At 41.3% G+C, this 26785-nt stretch overlaps 1 protein-coding gene across 5 annotated transcripts; it reads left to right on the forward strand.

Moving 5' to 3' along the window:
• The first annotated feature begins 1805 nt into the window (after positions 1-1805).
• Positions 1806-25756, forward strand: chd4a (chromodomain helicase DNA binding protein 4a). 5 transcript variants are annotated; one of them, XM_036567130.1, is made up of 41 exons: positions 1806-2058; positions 2538-2686; positions 4829-4944; positions 5146-5391; positions 5591-5709; positions 7663-7931; positions 8499-8623; positions 8879-9011; positions 9390-9559; positions 11023-11259; positions 11467-11670; positions 12191-12402; positions 12768-12899; positions 13928-14027; positions 14682-14873; positions 15781-15981; positions 16174-16311; positions 16599-16720; positions 16827-17000; positions 17381-17522; positions 17648-17779; positions 17870-17987; positions 18076-18200; positions 18364-18456; positions 18560-18698; positions 18880-19049; positions 19143-19320; positions 19725-19811; positions 19913-20004; positions 20110-20243; positions 20347-20491; positions 20627-20786; positions 21184-21296; positions 21377-21608; positions 23306-23368; positions 23462-23617; positions 23703-23811; positions 23911-24043; positions 24158-24353; positions 24906-25069; positions 25545-25756. In XM_036567130.1, exons 2-41 carry the CDS (start codon positions 2623-2625, stop codon positions 25557-25559), a joined length of 5850 nt encoding a protein of 1949 aa, XP_036423023.1. In that variant the 5' UTR covers positions 1806-2058; positions 2538-2622; the 3' UTR covers positions 25560-25756. The 5 variants fall into 5 exon arrangements, with proteins under 5 accessions (XP_036423023.1, XP_036423027.1, XP_036423025.1 ...); XM_036567134.1 differs by having other exon boundaries at positions 21434-21608; XM_036567132.1 differs by having other exon boundaries at positions 1806-2056; positions 2535-2686.
• Positions 25757-26785: the final 1029 nt, after the last annotated feature.

Raw genomic sequence — 26785 nt, forward strand, 5'->3', positions numbered from 1 at the left:
TCGGTGCTACTGGAGCATGGGGGAGGGGTGCGTTTGAGCAGGTTGCCGTGACAACTACCTCCATATCCTTTTTTCTATCTATAATTATGGGATGTTAGTGCATATCCACTCCCACTATAAAAAACAAGAACACTGTATATGTGAGTACATGTGTCAGAACTTTCAAACATGCATACCTCCCTTCAACTACTATTTGTGGCTCTGCTCAGCCTCTCTGGGAGAGAGCCAGAAAAATCAGGGAAGAATGGAGAAAGAGAATGAGGGAACGAAGGCGACAAAGAAGCGGCTGGAGGGCTGCAAAAATAGGCAAGCAACAAAGTGAAGTAGTGTCAGAGATGGAGTTTGCTGAGTCAGAGGAAATGTAGGGTGCATGGGGCGAGTGAGGCAGAGGAGAAGAGAAAGGAAGAAAGAAGAACCAGAGAAATGAATGGGAAGTAGACACTGATGGGGGGAAAATAGGTTTTCAGAGAAAGGGTTTCGAGAGAACCTATGTAGAAAGTAAATTTTGCACTGTCATGGATTACGTGAAATTCTTCTAGTGATAAATTGCTTGGCTGTGAGATCCCAAGGCCTTTGTACATTTATGACTCTGGAGCCTGTAGGGCTTTCAGGAAAGACATAAATTTGGGTACTGAAGAAGCTCAGATTCGCATTCTGAATGATAATCAGGGATTTGTTAAATTAGCTTAAATCTAAAACACTACAGAAGAATGATATTGCTCCAGGATGGCCTACAGCACAGAGCTTCGCAACATTAAATTTACAATGTGCCCTATGGCAGTTCCTACATGATCTTACTCTGACGTTACAAACTGGGATAACCAAAGTGGACATTCAACTTGTCATGGTTCCCATTCTGTTCAAACAGTAGGCCTATGTCCATGTTTGAGGCACTGTAGTGGTCTTAACCTCTTATTTCCATGAACAGAAATTTTAGTTCATCATCACAATATGCACATTTTGGAGGTTGTAGACCCAATACAACTTACATCAGTGAATCTCATGTTTCTCTTCAGCTTTCAAAAGGAAATAGAGGCAGAACTGTTTAGACTGGTACCTTGACCCCAAACAGGACCTCTGCTGAACTTCTGCACCCATGCATTATCTGTCTTTTAGACATTCTCCCACTGTCTATGAAGACAGTGATGGGTCTAGTGGCCTTGTTTAACATATGCATGCCAAAACTGCAACTAGATTGGGAGTTAAGGTTACAGCCTATAGGCCTTCAGAAACTTTTTCAGGTTGTACGTTTGCTTTTTATGCAGTATCAGCATCTTAATAACCGGACAAGCACCTCTTCCATGTTCTAAATGCATGCGCTGTTCATGTTTTTGGTCTTGTATGTTTGTTTATAAGGGTCCCAAATTAGGCCCACAGCTGCACGCTTACACCACCCTACAGCAGGTCTACATACATGTACAGTAGGTTTGAGCGGGACTGAAAGGATGTAGTCATGTGGCGTGGAGTTGCCATGTGACGTGTCTTTTTTTGCTCTCTCTCTCTCCTACTTGCTCTCTCTTTTTGGAGTTATGCTTATTGTGGGATGTCAGTGACTGCGCTCATTATTATTATGGGATGTTAACAGAACAGGGGTGGGAGGGGGAGTGTCTCCATGGCAACGGTTGCTAAGGGGCATGGAGGAATGGGGAAGAGCCTGAGTGTGTATGTGTGTGTGGGGGGGTGATTATTATGGTCTGTATGTTGCAAGGTAACTATGCAGAGTGGGGGGAGGGGTGAGTGAGTGAGTGAGTGTGTGTGTGTGTGTGTGTGTGTGTGTGTGTGTGTGTGTGTGTGTGTGTGGGGTTATTATGGGATGTCTGCCCCCTGATCTCTTTGTGTGTATGCAAGGGGTGTTAGTGGGAGAGGGAGAGACGGCGACGTCGCACGAACCCCCCTGCACTGGAGAAAATTCGACTGCTTTTAGTTCATTAACAAAAAAAAAAAGGGAAACACTGAAAGCTGCGTTAAACTGTTGGAGGAGGGAACTGAGCGTGGAAACAGCAATACACGTCGTTTTCCCCCTCCTTTATTTCAAACCAACGGGAACGTCCAAACTGTGTGAGTATACCAACCTTACATTGTCTGTTTCTCCATCCCGCGCACATCAGCTTTTGTGAGTCTATTAAACACAAAAGCAAAGCGAAGTTCTCAGTTATGATCATCACGCGATGATTCCGCCGTGCCTCTGAATTTAGCCGGCACAGCTAGCAGGCACTTTACTTGCCCGTTAGCCTGCTAGTTGGTTCAGGAGATAGCGAGGGAGCTAGTGTGTTGCTTTGCTAGCTCGTGTTGTGGAAGCCACTCCAGCGTCTGCCGGTGCTTCGGTACAACTTTTACCCTTTCACGCTTCCCCATGTGCTCCCGTCTTCGACTGTACACAAAAATTGTAATGTTTAAAAAGGAGGAACGGGCATTATTTTAACATGATGTGACGGACATGTATTGGCCATCAACACTAACTTCCGTTTTCTTACTCTTCTTTTTAATTTCCACCTCTTCGAAACCGGCTCTCCCTCGTCCCGCCTTGCCTCAAGAAGACAGAAGATTGGGTGAGAGGAGTGAAAGGGATCGTGTGTGTGTTCAGCCGGAGTGAAAACGGTGAAAATACACAACTAAGTTATTATGTCTGGAAGTGAAGATGACAGAGATGATTTTGGACCAACAGAAGACCGGTCCATGATGCAAGGTAGGTTACCTAGAACCTAGCTAGCTCGGTATTTAAATTTAATTAGTATTTCGATAGTCAGTAGTTTCTTATCGCGCACTGAAGATATGTTCTGCTTTAATATGGTCATACAAGAAAGTTGTTAACGCGTGTTTGGTATCTTAATGCGTTTTTCAAAAACTATTCGTAAAATCTTGATTTAACCGGTGAATGAAATTACAAGAGTACAAGAAGAGTGAAACTTAGGGGAAAACAACAATGAACCACCTTGGCTTTGGTTAAATAAGCAAAAACGAAGTAAAATTGATTTATCTAGCGATAAATGCCACCGGGTGCACAATTAAATCGATTCTCGAATCTACTCAGGCTTTTTGCTGGTGTTTTGCCAGCCGCTGTTAGTTAGCTAGCAAGCTGTTAGCGAGCTAAGTAACGTTAGCTAGCGAGCTATCAACACAAGCTCGTGTGAGGAGCGGACTGATGGATCAAACGTCGCCGCTCGCAGTTAATAATTCAGTAAATGCAGCAGCGCCGTCCATGACTTCTTTATGAAAACATACATTTGTCGGCTTTCGCTCAGTCTTTTGGTCGTCTGTAATGTCTGGGTAGGGTTTTGCCGGCTTCGCTCGCTTGCGGCCTACCGGTATTTTTCTGCGTGCGGGTTGTGAGAAAGGCAGCGCTAGCGGTTAGCCGCCGGCTAGCCGATGACGTTTGTTGAACACGACGAATCCACGCTGTTCGCAGATGAACGCTTTTCATTCACGGGAACAGCCGACTGGGATCACCGGTCACTGGTCGACCGCGGGATAAAGGAGGATTTTTGGGTGGGTTTGTTTCCTACAAAACTTTTTTATGATGCGATAGAGATTTGAGGACTTAGCTGAGAGGAATTGGGGGTTTCCCCCACAGAGCGCGCGCGCAGTGTTCGTACCGGGGCGTTGAGCTACTTCGACCATTCTGGACTAACCCACAGTGTTTAGGGCCTGTTTTCTTCAGTTCTGCTTCTTTACTGGCCGTTTGGTGGCGAGCTTCAGGCTAGGTCTACAAGTTTCCTGTAGCCGCCTGTCCATTTGTTTTGTTTATCGCGTTTCAGTATAGACAGCATCAACGTTTTTGTGAAGGGTAATACGAGGCAAATAAAATGTATGGCAGGAGACAGCTTGTGTGACGTTCTCAGGCATGTGGAACACTTTTGCTTAACGTTAGTTACAAACTTTGGTTCACAGAATTTTCAGTCCCGTGTTTCAGTGACCGTTTTTTACACATTTTCAACTTGACAGAATTCACCGTATGTTTAATTTGCATTCGCACAAGTTCACTCGCATGACGGTGAAAGCTGGAAAATCTATTTAGGGTCTGTTACAGTGGATGCTGTCATGATCATGGGATGTAAGCCTGTACGACGAACTGACTTGTTTGCAATAATTTCTTCTCTGCACTTGGTAGTGTATAGTTAGGGTTAATACTTCAAATAAACATCTAAACTCTAGCTGACTACCTGCTACATTTTCCAAGGTGACCAGTTATGTTTCTCAGTTTTACAAAAACATAACTGTGTTGAAACCCAAGCTTGATTCCTTTTGTAGTAGTGTTGATATCCTATTCAAATCACTTCACTACATACTGGTTCAGGTTGTATGTATGTTACTGAAATATTTAGTGAGTATGAGAAAGCTTGACCAGAGGAATAATGCTGAACCACGTGACCCAGGCTCTTATTTGACCTACTAACGGCTTATCCCTCTGCAAACCATCCTCCCTGTCCTTTTCTCATGTGCTACACATGGCCATAAAGAAAGACTTGCAAGTATCTTTGCATATAGGTAATGACTTTAAAAGCTTGTGCCTTAAAGTAACTTTTGCAGATGTTACGTTTGAGTTTTGAACTTCCAGTATTTCATGCCGTAAATAACAGTAACCATTCATTTAATATTTGAAGTTCATGTTCTTTAAATGCAGGATTGCACTGTTTATTAATAACTATATAAAGATGTAATTAAATCAAAGCCAGTTTGTACGTTTAAGGCCTCAATGTGTCATCTGTTGCAAATCTAAATTGTTAACAACTTGTCCTTGCTGGACAGAGACTTTAAACTGGCTGGCTAAAGTGTGGTTGTGAAAATATTGTTTGTTTTGAATGAATGCATGGATCTGTCTGTTCTACAGATGATGATCTGGATGAAGACTTGTCAGAGAATGAAGCCCCTAAGGTGAAAAAGAAGAAGAAAGCTAAGAAAAGCAGTCGTGAGAGCAAAAGCAAGAGACAGCGCTCTCGTAGGGAGGTAGGCCTAATTTCAGATCCCAAATTTGCAGCAGAATCTGTTTCTTGACTCGGAGTATTTGCATGTAATGTGCAATTTGGATTGTCGCAGTACCTTCCCTCATGCCCATGTTTGTTGTGTCCCCTGTTCTTCTGTTCTGTAAAACCTTCTGCTGCCTTGCCAAAAGCAGTTCTGTAAAACAGTGCATTCTTTTCCCTCAAGGACATCCCCATCAGTTCCCCAGAGCCTGTAGAAGGAGCTGAAGTGGATGAGGTGGAGGAAGATGGTGCTGGAGGCCGCTCAGACAGTGAGGGCAGCGATTACACACCTGGCAGGAAGAAGAAGAAGAGAGCCAGCACCTCCAGAGACAAGAAGAGGAATAGCACTGCTGCTGAGAGAAACTCCAATTCAGCTGCCTCTAAGAGGAAAGAACCTGAGGAAGAGGAAGATGAAGATGATGATGACTTGGTGAGTATGAGAGGGTGGTGTGCTAGCTTGTTTTCAGCAAACTAAAGGTTTGTAGATCTCAGGCTATTATCTACTTTAGATTCCAAGAAACAAAACTTAGACCCCAAACATGCCATGTGAAGTCATCTGAAGACGTTGTTGTTGTTGTTGTGGTTGTAGTTGTGGTTATTCAGGAAATTTGTTTGAAATTGTTTTCCAGGAACCCAAAACCTCCTCCCAGCTGCTGGATACCTGGGGCATGGAGGACATTGACCATGTCTTCACTGAGGAGGACTACAGATCTCTCACCAACTACAAGGCCTTCAGTCAATTCGTCAGGTATTTCTCATCTAATTATCACCGTCACCTTTTAAATATGGAGCTTTTGTATGCATCATAACATGCCACTTATGTTAGCAACTTGCATGTTAGGTAACCAAATTATATTAGCATGGGGTTTCCAACTCTTGTTTTTATTTTTTTTAATAGTTCTCTATACAGAGGACAGAAAATACTCAATTTGGATACCTATTAAACTGTCAACTGTGCATACAAAAAATCAAGGAGGAATAGACCAGACACACAACTGTAACAGTTCTTTAAAATGATTGTGTCTGTATAAAATATTGCTAATATTTTAGTTTGCTCATTGAAATAATTAGAACTGGAGCTGCCAGGCTAACAGTGCTAACAAACACTGAAAGCAAATGGCCACAAATATTTCAACAAGCACAAGCCAAAAGCATGATATGTTGATGGGCTACGTAAAGTTATTTAGGGGGAGAAAAAAAAGGATTTGTTAAAATGGAGAGGCCTTACTTACACATTTGAGGCAAAGGTGGAACTTCATTTATCATCTGCTTTCCGGTATAATAGCGCCTTAAGACTCTGGGAGGATGTTGTGCAGGAGCGTGTTGTAAAACCTCACGATGCAGGTATGTAGTTTTAGCTCTGTAATGCCTCAGACTTGCTTACTGTGAGAGCTGAATATCGGATAAAGATAAATACTAAAATGAGGTGTTGCGAGGTGTTGATTTTGCAAAAACAGAACAAAGGAATCTACAGGTAGTCTGATACATTAGCAGCGATTTCCTATTGACATGGACACCTGCAAACTGGCTTTTAGCATCGAACCACAAACTAATGAGACACATGCAGTAAACTTAAATCTCAGTGAACGTGTTATGTTAAGATCTCCAGCAGGATTCGAAAATCTATAGCTGTACCAGGTATATTTTTATGGTTGATGCCTCAAAGAAGTGAATCTGAGGTAAGCGCTGTTTACTTTTACTCTTTGTTGCGCTCGCTGTCTTTCCATATGTAGCTGAAGTTGGCTTCCTGTTTGGCAATATTCAGATTTCCATTTTGTCTTAAATGGTGCAGCCAGTTATATTATGGCAACAAATTGTGCTCGGGGAGGAAGTGATTCTGCTTATCCTAAATGGCTGCCCCTTCTTTTAGCTTCTCTGAGAACTTTTTTTGTAGTTTATTGTAAGTCATACTGTGTTCTGAGCCACATTGACTTCTCTGCACGACCTGAATTAAGACCTAGATGACGTATGAATGAGTTGAGAGTTTTGGAAATGTATTTTTAGAAACACTTTGGGAGTCTGCTTCCAGTGTTAGCAACATTAGCCTTGTAGTTCCAGTTCAAATCTAAAGACATTTTGACTCCAAACGTATTTTGATTGATGAACTACATTTGGGGTAACTGGATCATGTAAATTTGATTTGATTTATTAATCAACTGTTCATTTAAGGGACAATTAGTTTTATTTAAATTGTTTTTTGTTTTGTTTGTTTGTTTTTTTCTTTAGTCACAGAGTAAGCACCTTTTTAGAGACTATTTGTCCCCACAATTTTAGTACAGTAAAATTTTAGTAAATATTTGTCGCATCAGACATGTAACTTTTTACTCCAAGCTATAACACCAATATATATCAGGAAATTTAGTTTCTTAACAGTAAAGACACGTTTTAGGGATAATTCAAATGGTTGGCCAGTGTGGCTGTGGTTGGGTTTACACAACACTCTCCTAAAATTGCACTATAACCTTGTTTGCTTATTACATTTAGTAGTCAGAAACAAAGTGTTATGCACTTTGTTTGTTTCACCTTGGACTAAAAGAATCAATTGCAGTAATACTCTCTAGATTAATGTGACTGCATTTTCTGTGGATTCTAAATGATTTGTCACAGTTCATACCAAAATTCTTACTTTTATTCATGACATGTAGAATGTCATATTGTTGTCTGAGACTCATTCTTCTCTTCTCCTTATCTGTTTAACTAGGCCACTTATTGCAGCCAAAAACCCCAAGATAGCAGTCTCCAAGATGATGATGGTGCTAGGTGCAAAATGGCGTGAGTTCAGCACTAACAACCCCTTGCGTGGTTCCGCCACTGCCAATGCTGCCCTCGCAGCCGCTAACGTAGCTGCGGCCGTAGAAAGCATGGTGGCGGCCGAGGGACCGGGGGCTACCCCTGCAGCGCCTCCTCCCACTGAGCCTCAGCCTCCTCCAGCACCTCCTGTCCGTAAGGCCAAAACTAAAGAGGGCAAGGGTGAGCAAGGCTTTCTGAATTTTAAGAGTTTATTTTATCTAGAAATGCTTTGTGTGTGTGTGTGTGTGTGTGTGTGATGCAGTGGATGTGTATATTTTTTGCTTATAATGAACGTCCTGAAAAATCCAAAATAGCGTGCGGAATTTAAGTTGCAATCCTCCCCATTTGCTTCCTTAATCCTCTCTTAAAATAGATCAGTAACATTAGCTGGAGCTGACTGGTGATGTGGTGTTTCCATAAAAAAAAAATTCTGCTGTTTATGAGGGGGCACAAAATGGCTGCCCTACATAACGTATGCCACTCTTGTAGCCTGAAGGAGCAGAGGGGTAAGAGAGCTGACTGAGCTCCCCAGAGAACTTGGGTGGATAAATATGTTGCTCTGTTTGTTACATTAAAAAACAGCTTTCTGATCCTCTGAGGCATAGTCAACAAAATAATTTCTTAAATGTAATGAACTCATGAATGGACGTTTTAGGCCTTCATCCATGACCTTGGATAGCTGGACAGTCTGGCTGAGGATTTTTCACGCATTTTGAAACTCAGTGGCTTCTGCTCTTCATTTTTCAGGTCCTAATGCACGCAAGAAGTCCAAACCTGCCCCCAAGCCTCAGGAGAAGAAGGTCAAGACCAAAAAGGTTGCTCCTCTGAAGATTAAACTGGGAGGCTTCAACAGCAAAAGAAAGCGGTCCTCTGTATGTATTCATTCCTCTTTCTTGCTTAGTCACTTGCATGCTTTCACTAAGCTATATCTTGTCACACCTGCCTCTCAAGCTTACACACTAGTTTTCATCACAGCATCTCACCTCATGCCTTTCTGTTCCTTTTCTTGAGGTTGGCAGGAACATAGAATCAAAGTATCAAATTCATCACACACCCCTGTCCTCAAGAACGTCCGTCTTCCCCTGTACCTACTTTTTATTTATTCACTTCTGTACTTGCCTATTTAGAGTGAAGAAGACGATGTGGATGTAGACAGTGACTTTGATGATGGCAGTATGAACAGCGTCTCTGTGTCTGATGGCTCCAACAGCCGTAGCAGTCGCTCCAAGAAGAAGCCTAAGCCCAAAAAGAAGAAGAAAGGTGAGAATGCTGTTTTTGTTTGTCAAAAATGAGTACTTCTGAGGGCCTTAGATTGGGCGATGGTGTGAGGGTGTATTACTTGTTAGGCTTCTCAGCTGGAGTAGAGCTGTTTAGTATTGTCTTTGCCCAAGTTTAGATGAAGGTCGAGGCCCTCAAACCTGCACCAGGCAGAGTTCTGTTTAGTCTCTCATGAGTGCAGAAAATCATGTCAAGCAATTTTATTGACTTCTTAGGGGAATGTTTCTCTGAATAGGCGAGATACCAAATGACAAAGTCTGTAGTTATTTTATTTAGTATTGAAGAGGTATTCTAGGGTTCAACTGTGATGGTGATCCCTTTACTTTGACTTAACACCCCCCCCCCATATATATCATTCAGTGGATGAAGATGCCGATGGCTATGAGACTGATCACCAGGACTATTGCGAGGTTTGTCAGCAGGGAGGAGAGATCATCCTCTGTGACACTTGCCCCAGAGCTTACCACATGGTCTGCCTGGACCCCGACATGGAGAAAGCCCCAGAGGGCACATGGAGCTGCCCACATTGTGTGAGTGACAGCTTTAAAACGTTATCTGCTATTATCTGTCAGTAAGTTGCATTTTCATATGTTCAGCAGTTTTATTGAAATTTATTCAGGGCTTTCTATCAAAATATGCAGTGGATTGATGCCAAGTAAGATTTTCTGGAGTTTGTTGTTAATAACAATGTAGATGAGAAGACCTTGTTTGCTCTTAACCTGTCTGGTCTGAACAACATTTCAAGGTTTTATCAGGATGTCAATTTCTGTTTGTGAACTACTAATGTGGAGAAGGCCCTTAATTTGAAAGGGACATATCATGCTCATTTTCAGTGTTCATGATTTCATTTTAGGGTCTAATAGAATAGATTTACATGCCTCACTGTTACAAAAATGCACTTTTCTCTTACTGTACATCTCTATTCACCCTCTCTGAAACACTCTGTTGGAGCTGTGTCTTTAAGCCCCCTTCCTGATGAGCCCAGTGTGCTCTGATTGGTCAGCTCTTTCACTCTGTTCTGATTGGTCAACTGTCAGAGCAGCTTCCTCCTACAAGGTCCATTCCTACACCGCTGTGGCTATTATTACAACGGCATCGGTTCTGCCATATCAGTTTGAACCAGAGTCCGTCCCTGAAAGTCAGGTAGAACAAGTTGGTAGACCCGATCCACCTTTGCAAGCTAGACTGGAGCAGGACGTTTGAGTGGTAGATTTTTACTTTTGCAGCTCTGTTGTGTGAGGGTGTATGCCAAGCTTGACGATAGGCAGGCAGTAAGGATTGTGTTACGAGATTGCATCATCTTGTATCAAAGAAAAGGGGCTGGAGTTCCAACGAGGCAGTGTGAGAGGGTTACTCCCTCTTGCATGTAGCTTGGGCTTTGTGACTTTGCAGACCATTTACATGCACAAAAAGCTATACAGCGCACTAAAGAAAGGGGAGTAATGGAAAATTATAAAAGGTCCCTTTGATTTAAGGCCTGCCTCAGCCACAAGTGACAGTGGAACAACACAGAGTCTTGTAACGCATATATTTGAGCCCATAGAGGAAAAGCTGTCGTCATCATGTGATGTGCAACAAACGTGTTCAGCATAAGCTAAAAACAGTTTACAGGCTTCAAATCTGGCTTTACTTTGGCCGATTTGAATGACCTAGTTTTGGATTGATACTTTGTCCCACTTAAGCTAGTCAGTTTTGCTGCAGTTTCTCTTGATTCAAGAACTTCACCTTCACTAGTTCATTATTTCCCTATTGTTTAATCTGTATAGACTTTTATATATTTATTCATGATTCTCAGGTGCCCCAGTTATCTTTTGAACGTTATATCTTTCTTCTAAAAAATGCTCATTGCAGATATTTCATATTTTATAAAAAAGTAATTGAACTTGTGTTAGAAATTTATGAAATGTCCCTTTATTTCATATCTTCTCCCTTTTCTTTGTTGGTAGTTTGTTGGTTAAATGTGGAAAGTAATCAGTTAATAATTCTGTTTCAGGAAAAAGAAGGTATTCAGTGGGAGGCGCGTGAGGAGGGTTCAGAAGGAGAGGAGGAGAACGATGCAGCTGGAGGCGAGGCAGAGGAGGATGACCACCACATGGAATTCTGTAGAGTGTGTAAAGATGGAGGAGAGCTGCTGTGCTGTGACTCCTGTCCCTCTTCATACCATATCCACTGCCTCAACCCACCCCTGCCTGAAATACCCAATGGAGAGTGGATTTGCCCTCGTTGCACTGTGAGTCAACCAGTGCAACCATTTAGCTCAAGATTGGGGAATGGCATTGACTTGATATCAAAACATTTAGGCATTCTAAAAGTTTGTGACTGTTTACAGTGAATTAGCTTATTTGAACATTTGTTCACCCTTTTATTTTGCCTAAAGAAGTAATCTTAATTTATAGTCTTTCATGGGATTCTTAATTTGGTTTGACTGTCATTTCAGTGTCCTCCTTTGAAAGGGAAAGTGCAGAAGATTCTTACCTGGCGTTGGGGCGATCCACCACCTCCCACCCCTGTGCCCCGATCCCCCGACCTTCCAGCCGACGCCCCTGACCCTCCTCCATTGGCTGGGCGGCCCGAGAGAGAGTTCTTTGTCAAGTGGCAGAACATGTCCTATTGGCACTGCTCGTGGGTGTCTGAGGTGCAGGTCTGTGTACATATATCTTAATCCCTCAAATATTTTTTTCTTTTAAATTAAGCCAACAGAGTATAGTTCAGTGGTTATGGTCAATTATACAAAGACTGTCAGGCTATCTCTGGCTTATTTTGTATAAATGCTAGTTTGAATGTAGTCCTGTACCCGTTTCAATTATCTGTGACTGATTGCAGATATTAAAACTGACAGCATAGTTTTCCACAGTTGTTAGCTTTAGTAATATGTTTATGCAGCAAAATACATGTTTATAGAGATGTCGTGGGTCCTATGAAAGCAACAAAAGTTACTTCTTAACTTAATAACTTTTTGCGGTTACTGGAACATCTGTAGAAGGCAGCTGTGAGTAGAAGTAGAGTTTGTTTATTTGAGCTCAAGCAATTTCTGTCATCAGTTAGGACCTAATAAATATCAGTATCTAATATAGTATATAATATAAGGCAGCTTACCATCCAGTTTTCCACTCTTTGTCAAGCCTATGTGAAGGTTTACTCTCTCACTCTCTCCTCCTCAGCTGGAACTGCATTGCCAGGTGATGTTCAGGAACTACCAGCGCAAGAATGACATGGACGAGCCCCCGCCCTTAGACTTTGGAGGTGAGGGTGATGAAGATAAGAGTGACAAGAGGAAGAACAAAGACCCCATCTATGCCCAGATGGAAGAAAAGTATTATCGCTTTGGCATCAAAATGGAGTGGATGATGATCCACCGCGTCCTCAACCACAGGTGAGACTTAGTTCTGCAACACCAGTTTCAGCTGCGTGCTGCTGAGTTCTCTGAAAAGTCCTCAGAAATGTTCTAAAAGGCCGTAGTTGAGCTCTCAACTACGAGCTCATTTCAGTCAGGTCTGCTAGAGCAGAGTCTCCACTGAAATGTGAATCACAGGTCTGCTCTAGGGCTATGTTACAGCTATCCTTGATGTTCATATCAGTGTTTTCATAACTTTGTATTGCTGTAAAACGTCAGGACCACATCTGTGCATCCTTTTGTTTAGGGCAGATATTGTTTAAACCAACAAAAAAAAAGAATCAGAAGTTAAATCACAGTGAAGATTTAACCCCTAAACGTAAATATCTGTTTTTCCTGTGTAGTGTGGATAAGAAAAATAACTGTCACTACCTCATCAAGTGGAGGGATCTACCGTATGACCAGGCTACCTGGGAGTTGGAGGACATGGAGATCCCAGAATATGAGGCTTATAAACTGCAGTACTGGAATCACAGGTATAAAACACATGCTTACACCCAAACGTGCAAGCACACACTTCCACTTTTTTTTGCTCCCAAAACTTGTTCACTGCTGTGCTAAGTGCTTCATGTCTGCAAACTGTCTGGGATTTATGGAGAGCAAGAGCTCTGTTTATCCTGAATAATGAGTGAAAGAAAACAGCAGATATGAATTGCCTAGTTTCACAGGCCATGGGAGGGAGGAAAAAGTAATGAAGTATAAGTACTTATGTAAAAATTGCTCGTATCTGTACTTGAGTGTTTTTCACTTAATACTTTTTACTTACTACATTTTCAACGAAAAATCTACTCTCTTCTCACTACATTCTGAAACTAGGCTTGTTACTCGTTACCCTCTGGTGTATATTCAGTTGAAAAATGTTTAATTTCAGTGTCACTTTTCATGAGGTAACCAATCAAAAAAGAGAGCGGGTAAAACTGATCCAAAAATTTCAAGGCATTTGCTGACATTGCCAATGTTTACATAGGCTGATTAGGAAGAGTTAAACCCAGTGGACGTTTTCTTCCCCGTCTTTCTTCTCCAAAATGGAGATGAATAAGTGCTAATTTCTTTAGTCTATTCATGAGCTCTTTGGCCCCAACACCACTCTTTGTCTGCTTTGCAAATCATCATGGGCAGATTGAGCTGCGGGTTTGTGAAAGCAGCCATCACAGAACCCAAAGAAAGTAATAGAAGTGAGCCAGTGTATGTTCTGGAAAATGCAAGTACATCTTAAAAAAAAATTCCTAACCAGAAAAAGAGATATTAAAATTGATATTAAAATCAGTTATCTGATAATTTTGCAGATGATTCCTGCAGGTCTCGTGTAAAGCATTATTCATGCTTAATGTCATGGTTGTATACGTCTCATTAACACTCACATTGTTTGAGAAATGGAATTATGAACTCTTATGAACTTTTACTTAAGGGACTTGTGTGCTTGTGCTACCTCTTTAGGCCACACAGGTGAAGTCATCCACTTAAGTGTGTAAAGGCCAGTAAGCATTGTAATTCTCTCCGATAGGGAGCTTATGATGGGAGATGACGGTAGACCGAATAAGAAACTCAAGGTCAAAGGAAAGATGAAGAGACTGGACAGACCCCCGGAGAATCCTGTAGTGGATGTAAGTCTTCCTTAACTATGCAGAATACATACTGCTTGCATATGAAGCTTGATGGGCTTTCCTTCAGGGAATGTTTATTACCAAAATATTAATGCTATTTAAAGTGACTGAAACCTAGCGGGGCAAATAATGCATGTCAGTCATGTTAACTGCTCACCAACTTGTTTGCATGTACTGTTAGCAGTGATAACATTTGTTGATGCTGCTTTCTACATGATGTATTGTGCTGGTGCAGTCTGTAATGTTTCTCTTCCTATGTGTTTTGACTGGCTGTTTTTCAGAATTTTGGATTGATTTTAAAACCGTTGTAGCTATAGCCTAAGAGAGAATTGGACCTAATTCAAATTTTTATTACTGTCTTGCACAGTTCAGTCCAAAAGATGACTATGCTGTATACAACACATTTTAAAACAAGTAGAATGAACATTACTCTGTAGAGATTGTTAGTGGGTTAAAAGTGAGAAACTAATATTCTGTAACATTTACATAATAGAATATACATAGTGTTTACAAAATATTTTTGCGAACGATTTTTAACAAATTACTTTTTTTTATAGTTTTATTTGGCTTGTGGCAGTCATTATACACAAATAACAAAAGGCTCTAAGGTATTGTAAGCTAATGGAAACCCTGTTGCTGTTCCTTTTTCTTCAGCCCACCATTAAGTTTGAGCGTCAGCCAGAATATCTGGATGCAACGGGTGGTACGTTGCATCCCTACCAGCTGGAAGGGTTAAACTGGCTGCGTTTCTCCTGGGCCCAGGGCACCGACACCATCCTGGCCGATGAAATGGGCCTGGGAAAGACTGTGCAGACTGCCGTGTTCCTTTACTCCCTGTACAAAGAGGTTTGTATGCAGGGAAAGTGTGCAAGTATTCCCCTGTGTGTGTGCATGCATGTGCTTGTATGAGTTAGATATATGAGTTAGTGGGGTTGCCATTTTGATTTTAGAGCATATCCTCAACTTCAATTTACAGATTTAATCAACATGGATGACCATCATTGCTTGTAGATGGCTATAGTGTAAGGCTTGTCTGCCACCTGCTGGCTGAGGTGCAGAATACTCCTCAACCAGAAGATGAGACTTGTATATTAGTTCTAGTCCATTAGAGGTCCTTGATGTTAAAAGTGGAAGTAATCTTCATTTACAGTAGTTTGTGTCGCTCAGGCAAAGGCTGCTGTTAATACTTATTTAGTAATTAAATACTACTACAATAGATGGAGCCATCCTGTAGTCTTCCATGAAAGGAATATTTCTCACAAAACATTAACACAAGCTTGGCCATGGAAATGATTTGAAGTTGTCAAAGCTGTGGTAATGACAATAACAGTAGCCTGTAGGTTTATTTACTATTGTAATCTTTTCCCATTCTCATTTTTTTAAACAAGAAGTGAATTATAAGCTGTTTAAGTGTGACTTAATAATCTGTTCTTTCTGTCAGAGTTAGCTGGCAGGTTTCTGACCAGAAGCACATATTTTATTTCTGGCTCAAGCTAGCTTCTATGTGACATGACCATGTGACTTGTCTTGAAACAGTTGCTGTGAATAGCAGCTGAGAAACTCCTCTTTCTGTAGGTTGGTTCCAAAAAAGAGGCAAAAAAATTCTGTGAAGATGCAACAGTGGCCATAATTGAGCATAAACAGGGTGACCCCACTTGTAGGCATATGTGATAACTGCCTTAATCACTTGATTGTGGCATGCTTTTAGTATTACTTTGATTTTAAGTTGACAAACTTTTCCTCACTGTTCTAGGGTCATTCTAAAGGCCCATTCCTGGTCAGTGCACCTCTCTCCACCATCATTAATTGGGAGCGAGAGTTTGAAATGTGGGCTCCAGACATGTATGTTGTCACATACGTGGGCGACAAGGACAGCAGAGCTGTCATAAGAGAGAACGAGTTCTCATTTGAGGACAATGCCATTCGTGGTGGCAAGAAGGCCTCCAGGATGAAGGTGAGTTCAGCCTCTGTGTCAGAATATCTACTGATAAGCAATGGAGTGTAACACAATACACAGAATGAAACATTTACGTGCATAAAACGTGTTGTCGTTTTTACTGTACTAATGGGTAAAAATGTTATCATCCACTGTACTGTACTTTGTCTACATCACATTAATCCTTTCCATCTTTTCTTGTACTTGCAGAAAGAAGCCTCTGTAAAGTTCCATGTTCTCCTAACCTCTTACGAGCTAATCACTATTGACATGGCCATCCTGGGCTCCATTGACTGGGCCTGTCTGGTAGTGGACGAGGCCCACAGGCTAAAAAACAACCAGTCCAAGGTTTGTCCTTACTTTTCAAGACTAATCTGGACTAAATTTTTTTGTCTGGATAATCTAGCATTAGACATGATGCTTATAGGTTTAAAGAAAATGACTGACTGTTGATTCAGTATTCAACTTAAAAGAAATGCTCTGAAGTGTACCAAAGGTTACAGGTCCAAAGAATCAAAAGTAATATCTTGACAAATAATAGTCAGTGTTATGTGGAGTTTGGCTAAATTATTTCCAGGATTTAGCTTTGGAAAATCTGGCTTGTTGTAACGCTATCAGTGTTCCTGTGTTTGCAGTTTTTCAGAGTGCTGAATGGCTATTCCCTTCAGCACAAGCTGCTGCTTACTGGAACTCCTCTCCAGAACAACTTGGAGGAGCTGTTCCACTTGCTCAACTTCCTCACGCCAGAGAGATTCAGGTATTTTGTGTGTGTGTGTTTTTGTATGAATAAGTTACATGTGAGTGATAGACTAGTCCTGTGAACTGATACCATAACTCTATGCCCTGGTCTCTGTCTCCCTTAGTAATCTTGAGGGATTCCTGGAAGAATTTGCTGATATTGCTAAAGAGGACCAGATTAAGAAGCTGCACGACATGCTGGGACCGCATATGCTCAGGAGACTCAAGGCAGACGTGTTCAAGCATATGCCCTCTAAGACTGAGCTTATCGTCCGAGTGGAGCTCAGTCCCATGCAAAAGTGAGTGAGTGAGAAAGGAAGGAATGAAAGGAATAGAGGGGTTAGATGGATAGACGTTTCTCAGTAAAAGGGTCCAGAGTTTTGAGATGACTTAAAATCCTCAAGACTGTAGTTGTAGGCAGTGGTGTAAGCTATAGAGCCTGTTAGTAGGTGTAGCTTTTTAGGTTGTACCTTGTACTTGAAGGAATAGCATTAAAAGGAGCAGCGTGATAAGCGATGAGAGCCTGGATAAACTAAGAAGGCCTTCTAATGCAGAATCCCTGTTGAGTATGGAAATAAGTGCTTGCCTTGGCTTCTTCTGTGCCTAAACTTGACCCCTAGCATTTTCATTAGTTTGCAGACCCCAGTAAAGATCTTAAGCACTATTCCATTATTTGTAGGAAATACTACAAGTTCATCCTGACCCGCAACTTTGAGGCCCTGAACACTCGAGGAGGTGGAAACCAAGTCTCCCTGCTCAATGTGGTGATGGACCTAAAGAAATGCTGCAACCACCCTTACCTTTTCCCTGTTGCTGCTATGGTATGCTCACTCCTAACATTTATACGACAATGGACTGTTGAAATGGTTCAAGGGTCACTAGGAAATAGGCAGAATAGGTCTGTTTTAGATAGTTGTTAAATAATGTTTGTGATTGCTTAAAACAGGAAGCACCTAAGATGCCCAATGGGATGTATGATGGCAGTGCCCTCACTAAGGCCTCTGGGAAACTGTTGCTGCTTCACAAGATGCTACGCAAGCTGAAAGAGGGAGGGCATAGGGTGCTCATCTTCTCTCAGGTGCAGTCTTGGACCCAAACCAATAATTGCACAAACCAAGCCATGCTCATGCAGAAAGTAAAAAAGCTTACAATTGTCATTTTGTTTTAGATGACCAAAATGTTGGATCTACTGGAAGACTTTCTGGAGAATGAGGGCTACAAGTACGAGCGTATTGATGGTGGTATTACTGGGGCAATGAGACAGGAAGCCATTGATCGCTTCAACGGTGAGTCTTGTCTTTACCCATTGATTATACCAGTCTTTCAAGTGTGTGACCCCACACAAAGCTGAATGGTTCTCCATCTCTCCCTCAGCTCCGGGTGCAGTTCAGTTTGTTTTCCTTTTGTCTACCAGAGCTGGTGGTCTGGGTATCAACCTGGCCACAGCTGATACAGTCATCATCTATGACTCCGACTGGAACCCTCACAATGATATTCAGGTGAGCCATCAAGCAACACTACAGCTTTTCTAGTGAAGCTGGACTTTTCATTCTTTCAACAGATCAGTATTTTAGCTGATTTGTTGGCTTCAGTGTTATTATTTATTTGTATTTTGCTTATTTAGCTTCAGTATAATTTTGTTTTTTAATAAATGTCATCTAGGCCTTCAGCAGAGCTCACAGAATTGGTCAGAACAAGAAAGTGATGATCTATCGCTTTGTCACCAAGGCCTCTGTGGAAGAGAGAATTACTCAGGTATCACCTCTTTCCGTAACAAACTCAATGTTCTCTTGCTTTCTTACCTTCTTTATATAAACTTTGTGAACCTTGTTTTTTTTTTTTTTCCTCTCCTACATAGGTGGCCAAGAAGAAGATGATGCTTACCCACTTAGTGGTACGACCTGGCTTGGGCTCCAAAACGGGATCCATGTCCAAGCAAGAGCTGGATGACATTCTCAAATTTGGCACAGAGGAGCTATTTAAAGATGAGGGAGAAGGTGAGTATTTAAGTGTTTCAGTGCTTAGTGCATATGTTTTTAAAAGTTTTTTTTTTTTTTATTGGCTTTATTAATTTTTTTTAAACTAGGGATGCTACGTAATCAGTTCTTAGTTACTATAGGTACACGCACACATACAGTAAAGTAAATATTGCTGTGTTATTTCCCATAATTCTATTAGGGGAGAACAAAGAGGAGGACAGCAGCGTGATTCATTATGATGATAAGGCCATAGACCGGCTGTTGGACCGTAACCAGGATGCTACAGAGGACACAGAGCTCCAGAGTATGAATGAGTACCTCAGTTCCTTCAAGGTGGCTCAGTATGTGGTCAAAGATGAGGACGATGAGGTGAGTGTTGCAAATCTGCCAAGAAACTTTTGTAGAACAGTTGTAGATGTTTTAAAGTTAAAATATTTCTTCTTTTTTTCCTGCTGTCAATAGGAAGAGGAGGTACAGAGAGAAATCATTAAGCAGGAAGAGAGCGTGGACCCAGACTACTGGGAGAAGCTGCTCAGGCACCACTATGAGCAGCAGCAGGAGGACTTGGCCCGAAACCTTGGCAAGGGCAAGCGTATTCGCAAGCAGGTCAACTACAATGATGGATCTCAGGAAGACAGAGGTGTGTTTGCACATACATTTTTAATTTTTGTGTTTCACGATAATCACAAATCATACGGAATTAAAAAATTCCCAAATTGTTTTTTCAGCAATTTAATATGATTCACTTTGAATGGCAGTTGATAGACAAATTTGTTTTAGATACTGTGTTTGAGGTGGTGCTTTAAAGAGGAAGAGTGGAGGGAGGAGGAAAAAGTCATGTCATGCTTTGTTCATTTAAATCTTACATTGAGTGAATTATGTGAAAAGTATTCCTTGGGCTTGTGTAAAACACTAGACTGCTAATCATTTTATTTACCCACTATTGCAATAATGAATTCAGTTCCATTGTGTAGATACATGTTAATCATTCACACATATACAGTTTTCAAATTCGTTTTTATCCTTTTCTTCCTTTAACAATAGACTGGCAGGATGACCAGTCTGATGGTCAGTCAGACTACTCTGTTGCCTCAGAAGAAGGAGATGAGGACTTTGACGAGCGTGCTGAAGGTAAATTGCTCTATCAATGGCACTAAGGCAGTGTAAACATCTTTGATGTGAAATGCAGGTCTTTTGGACTGTGCTCATAACAATCCTTTTTCCAAATTTAGCCAATTCCCGTAGACCGAACAGGAAAGGTCTCAGAAATGACAAGGACAAACCATTACCCCCCCTGCTGGCCAGAGTGGGAGGCAACATTGAGGTGAACTCATTTAATCTTAAGATTTTAATACTTGTTACCAGTCACCTAACTTGACTGAGTCATAGTGGGCCTCTTGTTCCAACGCTTTAACATGTTTTGTTTTAGGTATTGGGTTTCAATGCACGCCAGCGGAAGGCCTTCTTGAATGCTGTGATGCGTTATGGGATGCCACCACAGGATGCATTCACCACCCAATGGCTGGTCAGGGATTTGCGAGGGAAATCTGAGAAAGAGTTCAAGTGAGCGTCAGCCTTATGTATCTTCCCAGTCTGTGCCTCACGAGTCTATGTTTGGCTCAAGGTGTTGCGCTGTTTTTCTTACTGTCCTCTTTCTCTGTCCTAGGGCATATGTCTCGCTCTTTATGAGGCACTTGTGTGAACCTGGTGCTGATGGTGCTGAAACCTTTGCTGATGGTGTGCCACGAGAAGGTTTGTCACGGCAACACGTCCTCACTCGGATTGGGGTGATGTCATTGATCCGTAAGAAGGTAAGCAACATTTCTGGAATAAAATTAGCTGGTTTTACTGACTTCATTCTGGCATGACTAATGGCTTCATTCTGTTTGCTTCAATGTAAATTGTAGCTCATGGTTCCCTATCTTCCCTATGCTGTCTGTTACCAGGTGCAGGAATTTGAGCATGTGAATGGTCAGTGGTCCATGCCCTGGATGATGGAGCTAGAAGAAAATAAAGCTGCTGCTGCTGCTGGTCATCCAGACTCCCCAGGGAAAACTCCTTCGACTGGCACTCCAGCTGACACACAACCCAACACACCTGCTCCAGGTTCATTTGGTTTTGCAAGCTTCTTTTCTGCAGCTTATTTAGTATGGTTAAAATGAGTTTGCTTTTGTTTTGACATCCGTTCTACACAGTGAGTTGTTGTTTACGCTGAAACCAAATGTATGTATGTATGTATGTATGTATGTATGTATGTATGTATGTATTATCTGTTGTCCCCTCTTCAAGTGGAATACAAGACAGCAAATTCTTAAAATAGTGTAATTACATACAGATATGACCAAGATATAGACACTGTTTATGTTCACAGGAAATATAACTAACTGAAATACAGCTTGAGTACTTTGCACAATTTGAGATTGTGTTAGAAATTAATTAATTAAATTCAGAGGCCTTTTTTTCTTTTTTTTAAACTTATTGACTACCTTCCTTTTCTCTACAGAAGATCCCTCAAAGTCAGAAGATGGCATCAAAGAGACTGAAAAAGAGAAAGAATTCAAGAAAGATGGAGAGGGTGATCAGAGTAAGGAACCTAGTAAGAAAGCAGAGTCTGAGGTGAGTAAAGAGTGAAATTAATTTTGCATATCACACATGAACTTTGAAAATCTAGAGCTAAACGCATGCCCGTCTAATAGGTCATCGCCATTCCTGATGATGATGATGATGAGAAAACGCCTTCCCCTGCTGAACAGAATGAAAAAGAAGAGAAAAACAAGGCTTGCGAATCTACCACAGAGACAGGGAAAGCAGGAAATGGTGAAGAGAGAGACAAAGAGAAGGCTGGAGATGCTGGGGAGCAAAACAAGACTTCAGATGAGTCAAAGACTGAAGGGTCGGAAGTGAAGAGAGATGACGCTGAGAGCAAAGGTGATCATCCTGATTGGTGCACAGGTTGCAGATTTGGGTCATCTCTCTGTCAAGCACGCTATGCATTTTGTATAGAAAGTAGACATTTAGGTGCCTATGTACAGTGCATCTGGAAAGTATTCACAGCACTTCACTTTTTCCACATTTTATGTTACAGCCTTATTCCAAAATGGATTCAATTTTTTTTTTTTCCCTCAAAATTCTACACACAATACTGCATAATGACAGTGTTTGAATGTTTTGCAAATTTATTAAAAATAAACAAACAAAAAATGATATATACATAAGTATTCACAGCCATGACACTCAAAATTGAACTCAGGTGCATCCTGTTTTCACTGATCATCCTTCAGTTGTTTTGACAACTTGATTGGAGCCCACCTGTGGTAAATCCAGTTGATTGGATATGATTTGGAAAGGTACACACCTGTCTGTATATGGTCCCATAGTTGACAGTACATGTCAGAGCACAAACCAAGCCATGAAGTCCAAGGAATTGTCTGTAGACCTCTGAGACAGGATTGTATTGAGGCACAGATCTGGGGAAAGGAACAGAAAAAATTCTGCAGCATTGAAGGTCCCAATGAGCACAGTGGCCTCCATCATCCGTAAATGGAAGAAGTTTGGAACCACCAGGACTCTTCCTAGAGCTGGCTGCCCGGCCAATCTGAGTGATCGGGGTAGAAGGGCCTTAGTCAGGCAGATGACCAAGAACCCAAGGGTCACTCTGACAGAGCTTCAGCGTTGCTCTGTGGAGAGAGAACCTTCCAGAACGACAACCATTTCTGCAGCACTCCACCAATCAGGCCTGTATGGTAGAGGGGCCAGACGGAAGCCACTCCTCAGTAAAAGGCACAAGAAAGATTGAACTTTTTGGCGTGAATGCCAGGCGTCATGTCTGGAGGAAACCAGGCACCGCTCATCATCTGGCCAATACCATCCCTACAGTGAAGCATGGTGGTGGCAGCATCATGCTGTGGGGCTGTTTTTCGGCAGCAGGAACTGGGAGACTAGTTAGGGTCGAGGGAAAGATGAATGCAGCAATGCACAGAGACATCCCTGAAGAAAATCTGCTCCAGAGCGCTCTGGACCTCAGACTGGGGCGAAGGTTCATCTTCCAACAGGACAACGACCCTAAGCACACAGCCAAGATGACAAAGGAGTAGCTTCGGGACAACTCTGAATGTTCTTGAGTGGCCCAGCCAGAGCCCAGACTTGAACCCGATTAAACATCTCTGGAGAGATCTGAAAATGGCTGTGCACCGACGCTCCCCATCCAACCTGATGGAGCTTGATAGGTTCTGCAAAGAAGAATGGGAGAAACTGCCCAAAAATAGGTGTGCCAAGCTTGTAGCATCAAACTCCAAAAAACTCGAGGCTGTAATTGCTGCCAAAGGTGCTTCAACAAAGTATTGAGCAAAGGCTGTGAATACTTATGTACATGTAATTTTTTTTTATTTTTATTTTTAATAAATTTGCAAAACATTCAAACAAACTTTTTTACTTAGTCATTATGGGGTATTGTGTGTAGAATTTTGAGGGAAAAAAATGAATTTAATCCATTTTGGAATAAGGCTATAACAACAAAATGTGGAAAAAGTGAAGCGCTGTGAATACTTTTCAGATGCACTGTATATTGGATGGAAAATGGGTTATGGTTGTTGTCTAAATTTTAAGTTCTAATCTGTCTTCATCAGATGAAAAGAAAGAAGATAAAATAGAAAAGATGGACACCACCCCTTCTCCTAATGAGAAGAAAGGTAGAACCTGGTTTACTCAACTAATATATGCCTACTTTGGTTCTTTAACAGTATACTATAATTTGCTCTTTCTCTCCCGCTCCCTTATTCTAGACCAAAAGGATGAAAAGGAGGCTGGTAAGACAGAGGAGCCTGCCAAGTTACAGAATGGAGACAGCGCCAAAGATGGAGTGGCGGCAGGAGCGAGTGAGGAGAAGAAGAAAGCAAAGACCCGTTTCATGTTCAATATAGCAGATGGAGGATTTACTGGTAAGAAGACCGGCTGCTGTGATTTTTCTTTCTGTGCCTTTTTCTGTTGTTATTTTTGCTTATTTGGTGAACCTCTGTTGCACAGAATTGCACTCCCTGTGGCAGAATGAGGAGCGGGCAGCCACTGTTACCAAGAAAACAAATGAGATTTGGCATCGTCGCCATGACTACTGGCTTCTTGCTGGCATCATACAGTATCCTCTGCATTGTTTCTAGATATACATGACTGAGAGGTGCGCATGATCTGTTTAAGTGCTTGTGTTGTGTTGGCGTCCTTAACTCATTTTTCTCAGACATGGCTATGCCCGGTGGCAGGACATTCAGAATGATGTTAAATTCGCAATCCTCAATGAGCCCTTCAAGGGTGAGATGAACCGAGGAAACTTCCTGGAGATCAAAAACAAGTTTCTGGCCAGGAGATTTAAGGTATAGTACTGAACTGTTGGGAGGTCTTTTGAATCTTATCTAGACAGAAGTACTGCTACAATTATGAATCTGAATGAAGTTCATGTTTTTCGGATGCCTGTTGACTTTCTCTAGCTTCTGGAGCAAGCTCTGGTGATTGAGGAGCAATTGAGAAGAGCAGCATACTTAAATATGACTGAGGACCCTTCTCACCCCTCCATGGCTCTGAACACGCGCTTCAGTGAAGTGGAGTGCCTAGCCGAATCCCATCAGCATCTCAGTAAAGAGTCCATGTCGGGCAACAAACCTGCCAATGCCGTCCTGCACAAAGGTGAGTGATTTCAGAGGAAACTATGATGCCGTCTTTGTTTCCTGTTTATCTGAATCTGTTTAATTTTATTGGTGTTTTTTGTTTTGCCTTTTGTCTGTGAAATTTCAGCATGTTTAATTGCGCATTGTAATTGCTGAATAGTGCAAAAATGTTCAAATAATGATACTCATTCAGGGAAGTGCAGTTCCGGAATGTAGGGGTGAGCAATATGACAATATATATTTTGTTTTTATCTTCATAAACTTATGATGCGCATCATGCAATTTGTGCATGTTGTGGATATCTGTATTTAAAGAATGCTGACCAACTCCATGTTTCATTACAAAGCATAATTAAAACTATTTAATTTGATTTAGTGCAGCACAGTATGTGAAATGTTAAGTAATAATCATTGCACTGAAAGCATTGTTTAAAATGTTTTGATATGTATCATGAAAATTTGAAGTATTGTCATACTGTTTTTTTCCATATCGCCCATCCTTATCTGAATTTTATTTAGCAAAACTGTTTTTACTGATTCTTATTACCTTTTTTGCACCACATTTATAATAGTGCTGAAACAGCTAGAGGAGTTGCTCAGTGACATGAAGGCAGATGTCACCCGTCTCCCAGCGACCATTGCCAGGATACCACCAGTTGCTGTGAGGCTACAGATGTCTGAGAGAAACATTCTGAGTCGCTTGGCCAGCAGAGGTCCAGACACACAGTCTCAGCAGGTATCAGTCATGTTGCTTTGGGAAACTTTATTATAGATGTGTCCTGTGATTCACATGCAGTGTGGAAGTTAAGGTCCTTTTTTATTTTTTTTATTTTAAAATCAACCTGAAATCAGAATGTACCTTGTTTACCTTGTCCCTTCATGTCCCTGATCGTATTGCGCAAAAAATATAATAAACAAAATCCTTGTTTTCCTGTAATCTTATTATTAAAATTTAATAACATTGCCCCAGCAGGCAGGGGCAAAATAATATTAACTAATGATATGTTGCATTTCCTATTTCCATCCTGCCTCATCAAGTGAAAATGCTCAACTAGCTCAGAGACCTTCCCTAATACTGTGTTTCTCTTGGAAATGTCATGTCATGTTATGGAAGGAAAATGTGTTCATTTCTTGTTGACTTAAGCCCATTTGTGTAATCGGAGCGGTCTTTCCTGTTTTTTGATTTTTCTCGTTTGTTTTAATGGTTATAGGTATCTCAGCAGTAGCCTGCATTAGGCTTGCCCTCTTAACCCTGCCCCTGAAGCACCGCCCACCACCTCTACATTCCTGACTGACACCAGATGACATCTCGCCTTAGCTTGAAACCACACCCCTTTTCCTACAAATGGACATGCCTGAGCCTGTAGGCTAAAATCTGGAGGTTGTGGAAACTGAAGCTATTTTATTTTGGGTAAATTTTATTTTCTTTATTAATATTATTATTGATATAATGTTATTATGATGGTTTTTGGGACCGAAATAAAAATGTAATAAAGACTTTTGTCTCTCTTTATACAGTTGTTTTTCTGAGTCTCTTATCTATGATTAAAAATAGCCAAACAATGGGTTTTAAGTGCTTTGTACACTTTTAGTTCTATTTATAAGTGTTTCCAACTCCCAGCAAACAAACTGCCCTCTGTCAGTTTTTCTTATTTTACTTCAATATCTCAGAAATGTGATCATGCTGATCATTCACATGTGCAGTCATGACAACTATTAAAAGAACTAAGGCTTTGTAGACAAAGCAAGTTTGTAAATGTCTGAATTTAAAACCAGCTTCTAATGGTGTAGATGGTAAATGTCTTGTTTTCTTAAAGGGGATATCTACTGATTTTGCAATATTACTTATTCAATTGTTTAGATGTAAACAAAATCATTGAGTGGTTTGGGGTGAAATTCACCCAGTCAGAATTTTTCACCATTATAGTACTAGGAACCAGACGTCCAAAGCATTTAATGGCTCTAAAAGGTACATCTCATTAAGTTATTACACAAAACGGTTATAAATGTGTTGCTTGATACAGACGTTGAGACATTGTTTTGGCCTAAAACGTATTTTTAATATAAATTATTACTCCGGGATTACTTGAGTGTTTCTTCTCAAAACCGCATTCTCAGCTGAGATCAATGTACACTAATATGCTATTGTAGTTACTAGCCTGTAGCTACAGCCGTTCAGCACGGCTAACGCCGGTGGTGTATCTGATTCAGTCCCCCTTCAAATTCACGTTCCCTTTAATCATGTCCGCGGGCGCACGCATTTACTGAACAGAAAATCGTATCAATCAATCAGTCAGAAAAACGAGTGAAAAGCGCGACACTGAGAGCACAGAAACAAGAACTGCGCTTCAGACGCGGCAGACCGGGCAACACCTTCATAATTACAGCAGGAAATACGTCAGAGATCACGGCTTGGTATTTCGTGGTTGTAATCAATCAATCTATCTATCTC

This window comes from Colossoma macropomum, unplaced genomic scaffold (genome assembly GCF_904425465.1).
Source record: "Colossoma macropomum unplaced genomic scaffold, Colossoma_macropomum, whole genome shotgun sequence".
Classification (NCBI taxonomy): domain Eukaryota; kingdom Metazoa; phylum Chordata; class Actinopteri; order Characiformes; family Serrasalmidae; genus Colossoma; species Colossoma macropomum.

Coding starts and splice junctions, on each gene's coding strand:
- chd4a (XM_036567130.1), top strand. CDS start 2,623: ATGTCTGGAAGTGAAGATGACAGAGATGATTTTGGACCAACAGAAGAC. Junction 12,403..12,767: donor CACCGCGTCCTCAACCACAG/GTGAGACTTAGT, acceptor TTTCCTGTGTAG/TGTGGATAAGAAAAATAACT. Junction 17,001..17,380: donor GAGCTCAGTCCCATGCAAAA/GTGAGTGAGTGA, acceptor CATTATTTGTAG/GAAATACTACAAGTTCATCC.